The sequence below is a fragment of the Protomyctophum parallelum genome (assembly GCF_964188405.1).
Source record: "Protomyctophum parallelum genome assembly, chromosome: 15".
NCBI lineage: Eukaryota > Metazoa > Chordata > Actinopteri > Myctophiformes > Myctophidae > Protomyctophum > Protomyctophum parallelum.
In genome coordinates, this window is record NC_139710.1 from 48,786,543 (window position 1) to 48,796,973 (window position 10,431).

Sequence of the window (10,431 nt, forward strand, 5' to 3'; positions counted from 1 at the left end):
ACACACACCATAAATTAGGTTTTAGTTTCTAGAGAGGAAGTAAAGAACTAAACCTGAAAGTAAACACTGATGCAGATGAAAAGAACAAAAGAAAGAGACAAAAAAGAGAAAAGACATGGATAATGATAATGGTACAAATCACAACAAGCCTAAGGTAGGATGTACATGCTACCGGTATGTTTAATTTCATTTTCCATAAAAAAAATAATTAAATCATTGTTACTTTTTCACCATTTCAAGATGAAGCATTTTCACAAAGGTTATAAAGAACTCGACTCTGAATACATTTGCTGCATGAATTTTATTGTGCCCAGCTTTCAAGAAAAAAGAAAATGCATTTAGACACAACATCAGATTTACAAAAACACACTAAACAAAACAGGACAAGAAGAAAGAACAAAGTGAAACAGAGCGACGGCATGCGATGAGACCCTCCGGCTTCTCCGGGCTGTTTAAAGTAACGTGCAGCGTTCCTTTCTCTCACTGCCAGACTGCCTTCTTTTCTCATTCCCATCACTGGAAGTGCCGCTGTTGTTGCCGTCAGCTGTAAAATGCACAGCCTTTACACTGGAATGTAACAACAAAACCACATGAGGTATACATCTGGCCTGTCTGCTAGGAAATGCTATAGGCTATTAAAAGCCCGCCTTAATGTTAACGACATTAAAGGTGGATGGGTGTAAGTAAGTGTTAATACTGTGTTAAAAATAACTAATAAATAGCTCTATATTCCGATAGCAATCATTGCTAATAGTAGTAGAGGTGGTGCATTCATTTTTGAGAGAAACGGATCAGGCTTCTGCATGTGGCACCGCGGGCACAAATCGACTTCAATCATTGTCACCAGTTAGGTTTTCTCTATACAAGCTACTGACAAAGTGCAGTTATGTTTTTAAATGATGATAGGAAATCAAAATATCAAATTTACATGAGTGATCAACATAGACAGAGCACAACAGTCTCTTCTGCAAATAAAAAATAAGACGAAGTCTGTTACTGACCAACTTAACTTTTTAACAAAAACACTTACTTACACCCTGTTTAAATGCAGAACCTTATATAAACAGTAGTGGAAAGTATTGTACTTCATTAAAATGTTGAGGTATTTGTACTTTACTTGAGCTTTTACAATTTCCAATACGTTTACTTCTACTCCACTACACTTCGGATCCAAATATTGCACTTTTACTCTTTGTAAATTTTGATTTGAAAAGTAAAACATTTGAGTACCTTTTGTTCACCACTTGTGGAGCAATAGAACGCTCCTGTTGTAAAGGGATTGTGTGTTGTGTATTGTATATTTTAATGTATTGTACCTTTTTTAAGTTTTTGATCCATGGGATTTTAATTATTGTTTGGACCCAGTGTTTTATACATTTGTGTCAATAAAGTATGTAGTGTAACTATGTAGTGCTGCACGCGTTACCTTTGGGGAGGACGTTCTTCTCAAAGTTCCCCTCCATGATCATGTTTCCCGCGGGTCGGTACTGGCCCACCACGAAGGCGGTCTTGCCGTTGGTGGCCATGCCCACTCCCACCTCCGTGGAGTCCTTCCACACCACCTGGGTGAAGTGACCTGCAAAACGGTGTTGTTTTTGACAGCGACATTTCTTATTTTAGTTTTTTGTTGTCATAAAATGTATGACAACAACAAAAAAATAAATGAAAACAATTCAAGAGACTATTTATGACATACCGGTAAATAGTCTCTTGAATTGTTTTCATTTAGTTTTAGTCACATTTTAGTCACCTGGAATGTTTTAGTGTTTTCGTCGACTAGATCTACAGTTGATTTAGTCTACTAAAATGTATTTTGCCGGGCCTTGATTACACTTGCTGAAAATAGCCGATCTACAAGCTCACAACGCGTCGTGCTGCGACGCGTTGTGAGCTTGTAGAGCTGCTATTTTCAGCATGCAACCAAGTGTAAAATGACTTGTCTTGTACTTATACTGGATATTTTGTCCACTATTCCCTTCCTAACATTTTAGTCTAGTTTTTAATTATTTGTGACAATTATCATGACAATAAACACTATTGTTTTGGGTCGAACAAATGATTAGAAAGAAGGAAAAAAAGGGCAGGGTTTTTGTTGATTTTCTTCTTTCTAATTATTTGTTCTGCCCAAAATATTGTGTTCATTGTCATCATGATTGAGTTGGCTTTGTCCGAGGCTTACAGGTCTTTAAATAAATACTTTTTGAAACGTCTATGGGAAAAATGCATGGGAAATTCTCTTCTGCACGTCGTTGTGAAAGGGGGGCGGGACTGCGACGCTCTATTGTCTTTGTGGTCAAGCCGTTTATATGGGTATTGCACGCACACACACGCAAATAAACACACAGAGCCGTGCACGACACAGAGACAGACACACTTGAATACACAAAGGTATACAAACACATACGTACGTACATACACATGTACGACAGCCCGTAGTTTTTACATTTCATGTAGACATAGCACTCTATAGTGTATAGTTTCTTAGCACATTGCACCACCACACCACAAAGACCTGGTGGACTGCTTTCTACAGGCATTTAGTTGGTTCAGCGTGGGTGAGTTTAGTTGTTTGTTTACCAGTGTTGGAGCCAAAGCCAGGCTTGGACCAGCTGTAGTCCTTGATCTCACCATACCAGCTATCAACAGCCTCCTTCCCTATACATCACACAGCAAGTGATAAAGTTATGTTACTTCTTACAACAACACAATATACAACAAAGAGGCAGACTGTGTATGTGATGTGTTGAAAAAAAAATGCATTCATTTAGGTATTAATTTATTATTGGTATATAGTTTGTGTATATCCCTCCTTTAGTGCTGCGTTCAAACTGGCAGATGCAAAGCTGCACACAGCGTATTTGTAGCTTTGTATCTTTGTAGCTGAAGTTGAAACCAGCTCAACAATCTTTTGTGGCTTTGTAGCTGTTGTAGCTTTTGCAGCAGCTACAAAGGTTGGATGCATCTTTGTATCTTCACGTCGCTGGCTTCCATTGAGAATGAATGGTAGACTGCATCTTTGCATCTGCCCGTTTGAACGCAGCACAAGACAAAGGTTTTATATGTTTATTGTACTTAAGTTCATGTATCATAACCATTGAGGCAAATGAGGTATTTGGGCACACACACACGATGTGTTAAAGGGATTGTGACATTAAAAAAAAGGTTTTGGAATTGTTCTTGGTTTTTTTAGGTTTTCTAATCTCAATTGCACCCAAAAAACCTGAACTTTTAACATTCAGTAGATTTTCTGTGATCTGGGGTTTTCTGGCCCAAACAGGTGCTCTGATTTGCAGGCAGTAAGTGACATCACTTACTGCAAATCCCATATATGTCAATGGGATTTGCCAGCAGATGTCACTGTTTTCACTGTGTTGCCTGTTTTCATTGTAGCTCAAAAGGCCCAAAAAACCCCAAAGAAAACTTCAGACCACAGAAAATCCCCTGAATGTTCAAAGTTCAGGTTTTTTGGGTGTAATTGAGGTCATAAAACCTAAAATAAAAAATAAAAATAAATGAAAATTAATGTCATAAAACCTTTAAAGGTATATTCAGTGATTTCACTCAAAAAACCTTAGGTTTCATTTTTGGCTGGGACCTAAGCCAATATCCAATCAGGATACAGAGCCAAAAACGAAACCTAAGGTTTTTTGACCCCCAGGGGTTAACTGGGGACAGGGAGGAACTCCTTATGGTCAGCACACTCTATAGTAGAGAGGATTATCACAACAAAACAAAAAAATAAGTGATATTTGAATTAAGTGAAATCACTGAATATACCTTTAATGTCAGTCTAACCCAGGGATTTTCAACAGGTGGTCCGTGAAGGTGTTGCATGTGGTCCCTGACCATGCATTTAGTAATGTAGCAAAGTGAAGATGTTGTATTTTCTTCCATGGAACAGTGCACTAAACCTTTGTGCACTGTTCCTTGGAAGTGCGTCAATGTTTATCAGAATTACTGGTCTGAGGTTAAAGGTATATTCAGTGATTTCACTCAATTCAAATATCACTTATTCTTTTGTTTTGTTGTGATAATCCTCCCTACTATAGAGTGTGCTGACCATATAAGGAGTTCCTCCCTGTCCCCAGTTAACCCCTGGGGGTCAAAAAACCTTAGGTTTCGTTTTTGGCTCTCTATCCTGATTGGATGAAAGGCTTAGGTCCCAGCCAAAAACGAAACCTAAGGTTTTTTGAGTGAAATCACTGAATATACCTTTAAGTCTGAGGTTAAGAAATTCCACAGAAAAGGCAGTTAGAATCTCAAGAAGGTTAAGTCGTATTTGCCATTTTTACTATGTATATATATATATATATATATATATATATATATATATATATATAATTAATAGTAAAATTGTTCAACTAGACAATCTACAAGATCATAATGTGTGGATGTAGATCGGCTATTTTAAAATATCTTTCAAGATAGTTAAATATGGCAAAAAAAAGTTTAGGGATAAAAGGTTAAGGCCAAGATAGGACCACCTGTGTCAGTATAGTGTATACCAGTTAAGTCCAAGATAGGACCACCTGTGTCAGTAGTGTATACCAGTTAAGTCCAAGATAGGACCACCTGTGTCAGTAGTGTATACGAGTTAAGTCCAAGATAGGACCACCTGTGTCAGTAGTGTATACCAGTTAAGTCCAAGATAGGACCACCTGTGTCAGTATAGTGTATACCAGTTAAGTCCAAGATAGGACCACCTGTGTCAGTAGTGTATACCAGTTAAGTCCAAGATAGGACCACCTGTGTCAGTAGTGTATACCAGTTAAGTCCAAGATAGGACCACCTGTGTCAGTAGTGAATACCAGTTAAGTCCAAGATAGGACCACCTGTGTCAGTAGTGAATACCAGTTAAGTCCAAGATAGGACCACCTGTGTCAGTAGTGAATACCAGTTAAGTCCGTGGACCATCGTTTGAGAAACACACATGGGATGCCTTCCAGTTACAAAAGCACTAATCGTAGTCCATATCCCCAGTGGCGTGCACAGATAGACACTAGGGGGTGCTAGAGCACCTCCTGCCCTGCACCTCCTGCCCTTAGCGCGCCACTCGGTGGCGCGCTATGAGCTTGTAGATCTGCTATTTTTCAATAGCTAAAGCACCAAAATGGGTTCCCGCCCCAAAATGCGCTGCACAAGGTGCCCTTTTTTTCACTTGAGCACCTGCCCCTCTAAATGTCTGTGCACGCCACTGCATATCCCATTGCAACACAAAAGTGGTCCCCAGGTTGATTCTTAGTCAAGGTGGTGGCCGTCCCTGGTTCACAATCAGTTGGTCTAACCAACCACAGATCTACAGGGACACATTAGGAAGGATGCCATGCATGGCATGATGACTATCTGGCACTTATACATATGACTGTCTTTATCTTACCAGTCAGTTTGATCTGGTCGCTGCTGGATGCAAAGTAGACATTCTCTCCGTCGTCGGTGCTGCTATGCTCCAGCGTGCCGATGGAGAGCAGGTGGTCGGCCCATTCCTGTGCAGAGTTGTTCAGCTCCGTGCTCATGGTCAGCGCAGGAGTGGAATGGTTCTTCCTGAAGCCATTGTGGGTGTCAAGGAACTCATTCCTAAAGCTAGCAAGATCTGTAAATGGTAAATGGTAAATGGTGCATTTATATAGCGCCTTTATCCAAGGCGCTTTACAGAGATTGTGCATTACATTCACCCATTCACACACACATTCATACACCGATGGCAGCGGAAACCATGCAAGGCACCAACTAGCACATCGGGATCAATTAGGGGTTCAGTGTCTTGCTCAAGGACACTTCGACAGTAACTCTGGGGGAGCCCGGGTTCGAACTGGCAACCTTACGGTTTCCATCCAGGCACTCTACCCCTGAGCCACCGCCGCCCGATCTGTATAGACAAAGAACACCAGAACTGGTTTTATGATAAGTGTAGCCTTCTTTTGAAGTTAATTAGTGGTATTATACTGTATCAATGCGCCGCACGAGAGAAAGAAAGCCCTTCTTCTGGGAGGTGTCTAAGCCTCAGCCAATAGCTCGCTCATTATTCTTTTCGCGTGTGACAAACTATTTAAACTATTTAAAAGTGTCGTTCCTTGTAATTCCATCTGTGGGGCAGGTGTTACTTCCTGAGCCAACCCAATAACCTCCTTGAGGTTGTTGGGGAGGACGTTTGGGCCAAACTGTGGTGCCTTTAGTACAATTAGTACTGATTGTGATGTTCCTCTGCTACAAGCAACTAAATCAATGCCACATTTTAACGCATTCTGACCTGAGATCAGATTCTAAAAATGTCTTCTACATCCTGACAGTTTTCCATTCTGACCTGAGATCAGACTCCGTAGATTCCGTAGATTCCGTATCAGATTAATCACATGTGACAAATGTGGTTTACAATATGTCGGAGAAACGGGTAAAACAATAGGTACAAGGCTGGGACAACACAGGTACAATATTAACAATGGAAAAAAGACAACCACAAGGTTTGTGCAACATTTCATGGCTCATGGCATTGAAGCTCTAAAATGCACTGGACTTCAACATAATCCCAACTGGACAGTAGGACAAAGACGTTTTAATGAAAAACAGTGGATTAAGAACCTCAACACGGATTTTCCGGGAGGTTTAAACATGCCTAAAATCAGATCTTGAAAACAACAAAACCTAAACGCAGGATTAAACTGGAGAAATCTAAAAATGATTGGATCAGACTTCCTTCCGATACATGGCGAATGCATTTATTCCTTGCATTGTGCCTGAAACATGTTGCGACCTGCGGTCGCAACATATTTAGACACAGTGCACTGAAGTTTTTTAATTCCCCCTCCGAGGCATCTTTCCGTGCTACGAGCTTGAAGGTCTGCTATTTTTTTACTTAGAACGACTGACATAGAAACATAGCTTTTTCAGAAAACTGTCAGGATGAAGATTAGAAGACATTTTTTAAATCTGATCTCAGGTCAAAATGGGTTAAGCCTTTTAGGGGGACAAGACATTTGAAAACCACTGGTCTGAGGCTGATCGGAAGTATCTGGAAGTCCATTAATAAGACCTGGAACGCATCTGTGTCACCGTAGCTTTTAACCATTATGTTAAACTTTAGCTGTTGAGAAATAGAGTGCTGTGCTACTACACACTTGTAGATCTGCTATTTTGAGAAGAAAATAAATCTTAAAAATGCGGCGCAAATCTTTGAATATAATTATATTTCTTTCCCAGCAAACATTTTTTAACTCATTCTGAACGGGCACCCATTTTGGTGTCGGCATCATATTATGCTTTAGCTATTGAAAAATAGCAGATCTACAAGCTCATAGCGCGCCACTCGGTGGCTTGTAGGTCTGCTATTTTTGAAAAATCGAAGAACCACTGAATTTTTTTTATCTGATCTCAGGTCAAAATGGGTTAATAATGAAACTGTCAGGATGTAATAGACATTTTTTTAATCTGATCTCAGGTCAGAATGGGTTGACTCATATCTTTGCTTCTGTGCGGTCCCTGGCTGCTACAAAACACTTTCAGATGGAGGTCGGCGGCCAAATACATATCATTTTGGGGGTCTTGTCTTGACATGAAACGTTTGAGCACCACTGACAGAAAACTGTTAGGATTTAGAAGAATCTGGTCTCGGGTCTTAACCCATTCTGACCTGAGATCAGATTCATACGAGGTTTCCACTGGACACACACTGGGTCTGATGAACCCATTCTGACCTGAGATCAGATTCTAGAAATGTCAGTCGCTCTTCGATTTTTCAAAAATAGCAGACCTACAAGCTCGTATCGCGCCACTCGGTGGCGCGATATGAGCTTGTAGATCTGCTATTTTTCAATAGCTAAAGCATAACATAATGCTGACTGGGTTAATGGGCTACACATGGACAGGTTTATGGTTCAGATACCTGTATAGGCGAACCAGAACAAATGAGATGAATGTTTCTTGGAAATACGAATAGAGAAAGTTGAGAAACACAAATAACAGTTTCAGGTTACTTTACCTTGTAAGTAACCTGAGTTCAGGTTACTTACCTTGTAAAAATCCTGCGTGTCCCTTTAGCTCTGAGAGTATACAGATGTAGTGGACCCAAATAGGGTGCATTTGGTTACATTTGTACACTCTCAGAGTTGCACATAGATACATAAGGATTTAGAGTATGAGAAATAATGATGTGCAATTTTTTACAGTTTTACTGTAAATGTAACTGTGCACTAACCTGCCATTGTGTGTATTTATTCTTTCCTGAAAATGAAAACATAAAGATAAATAAATAAAAACGAACAGATTAAAGCATATCTATCAGATTAAAGCATATCTTTTTATGTATAATATATATATCTGTAATATTTAATATAATAACTTTGACATTTTGCGCAACAGTAGAACATTTTGCGATGATAAAACGAAAAATGGAGAACTAAACTAAGGAAGTGATACAAAAGTTAACAAAGCTCTATATTCAAATATTTATCTTCACATGGCATGCAAACTCCCTCCTGTCTGCTCGGCACAATACTGCACTCACCTGGTGGGAAGTGAACCAAAATGTCTGAAGGTATAGGATAGGTCCTTGTGAAGATGAAGTATAAGTTGCTCTGCTGTTTCCAAGTCAGCACTTTATATATACGTAAGCTGCACCTCTGTTTCCTCCTCGACGTTACATGGAGGAGGAGACACACACACACACACACACACACACACACGCACATACATACACACACACCCCCAGCTTGTAATTATTACACCGTGCCGCTACATCTTTTGTTGCTTTGCATACCAAAGGAGGACATTTGGAATACGGTCACCAGACATCCTGTTTCAAGCTGGGTGGGTGTCCCAAACTGTCCCATGGCCTTCCTTGACAAATATTTGTAAAAATAAAAAACACACACAAAACCGGGTTTTCAAAATTCACAACCAAATTGTCCTTTTTTCAAATGCAATTAACCCATTCTGACCTGAGATCAGATTCTAAAAATGTCTGTTTGAAAATGACAGTTTTCTGAAAAAGCTATGTTTCTATGTCAGTCGTTCTTCGATTTTTCAAAAATAGCAGACCTACAAGCTCGTAGCGCGCCACTCGGTGGCGCGCTATGAGCTTGTAGATCTGCTATTTTTCAATAGCAAAAGCATAACATAATGCTAACATCAAAAGGGGTTCCGGCCAAAATGGATTAAGATAACACTTGGTTAGCACTTTAGATGTTTATCATGTTTTGTTCTGTTCAAAGGTGCAGTCACTGACTAGGTGTGCCCGCTAAATCATAAAATAATTGTCCTCCATGGTGATGACAAATGCCAGGCAAATAAAAAAAAAAAGGAAACAGAATGTTCAGAACAATTGTCGAAAATAGACGATCTACAAGCTCACAACATTGTGAGCTCGTAGATTGGCTATTTTCGCTATTTTGAAAGAGGGCTTAAGTGGTTTCGGTGTTAATGCAACTATGGTGCATGTATCATTTCCTCATTTAGAAGAGCTTACAGTGCAACAGTATTACAGTAAGTTTAGTTCACTGGGAAGTGCACATCTATCTACATGTTAATTCCCTTTAACCCATTCTGACCTGAGATCAGATTCATACGAGGTTTCCACTGGACACACACTGGTCTGATCAACCCATTCTGACCTGAGATCAGATTCTAGAAATGTCAGTCGTTCTTCGATTTTTCAAAAATAGCAGACCTACAAGCTCGTATCGCGCCACTCGGTGGCGCGATATGAGCTTGTAGATCTGCTATTTTTCAATAGCTAAAGCATAACATGATGCTGACACCAAAATGCCCGTTCAGAATGGGTTAAGCTTCACCTTTATACATTTGTCCATACAGGGCTTAATTAATGTGATGCTGTTCTTTTTCATCCTGTTCGGTTGTTGTAGCTGGTGCATAATAGTTCAACGATATTCGTTTTCATTCCTGTATACAAATCACAACAGATTCACCTTTGGCATTCAGACTTCTGATCCAATTACAGCAAAACAAAGCAATTGTGGCATCATTTTTGTTTGGAGTAAATTGGCGTGTGGGGAGGAGGGTTGAAGACTGCGGCTTAGTATGTCACGGAATCTCTCTGTTGTTATTCAACTTGCTGTGACACAGAACAGTGTCTACTGTACGTGTTACTAGTTTGCCCTGAAGCTTACTGTAAAGTTAACTGTAAATCCTTTCTGATAATAGGCAAGACTCCTGCCCAGTCGAGTTACCTCCCTCCCCGGATTACCTAAAAGATTAAACAATAACACCTTTGACAATGTCAAGTACCAGGGATTAATTAGAGCAATTCAGGCACAGAGAAACCAATGCCGTTTTGCCAGACGAAAAAAGAAAACACTAAACAGAGTGTGTGTGTCGCTGAGAGCATGTCGCGGGGCGCACCAAACGAAACGGGCTCTGGCGAACACTTGTCCATAAAGCGCCAATGTTCATTCCTTCCTGCTGTCCAACAGTGTTTAGATG

General features: G+C 40.0%; 1 protein-coding gene across 1 annotated transcript; it reads right to left on the minus strand.

The window, feature by feature from the left end:
- Positions 1-282: 282 nt before the first annotated feature.
- LOC310872320 (Golgi-associated plant pathogenesis-related protein 1-like) lies at positions 283-8,196 on the minus strand. The gene is made up of 5 exons (XM_083784095.1): positions 8,189-8,196; positions 5,378-5,590; positions 2,578-2,655; positions 1,427-1,576; positions 283-567 (listed from the first exon to the last, which is right to left on the minus strand). Exons 1-5 carry the CDS (start codon positions 8,193-8,195, stop codon positions 563-565), a joined length of 453 nt encoding a protein of 150 aa, XP_083640221.1. The 5' UTR covers position 8,196; the 3' UTR covers positions 283-562.
- Positions 8,197-10,431: the final 2,235 nt, after the last annotated feature.

Bases quoted from the DNA above. Each gene is read 5' to 3' on its own strand.
- LOC310872320 (XM_083784095.1), bottom strand. The intron at 2,656-5,377 runs GTAAGATAAAGA...TGTGATGTATAG, and splicing joins CGACCAGATCAAACTGACTG to GGAAGGAGGCTGTTGATAGC. The intron at 1,577-2,577 runs GTAAACAAACAA...ACCGTTTTGCAG, and splicing joins TGGCTTTGGCTCCAACACTG to GTCACTTCACCCAGGTGGTG.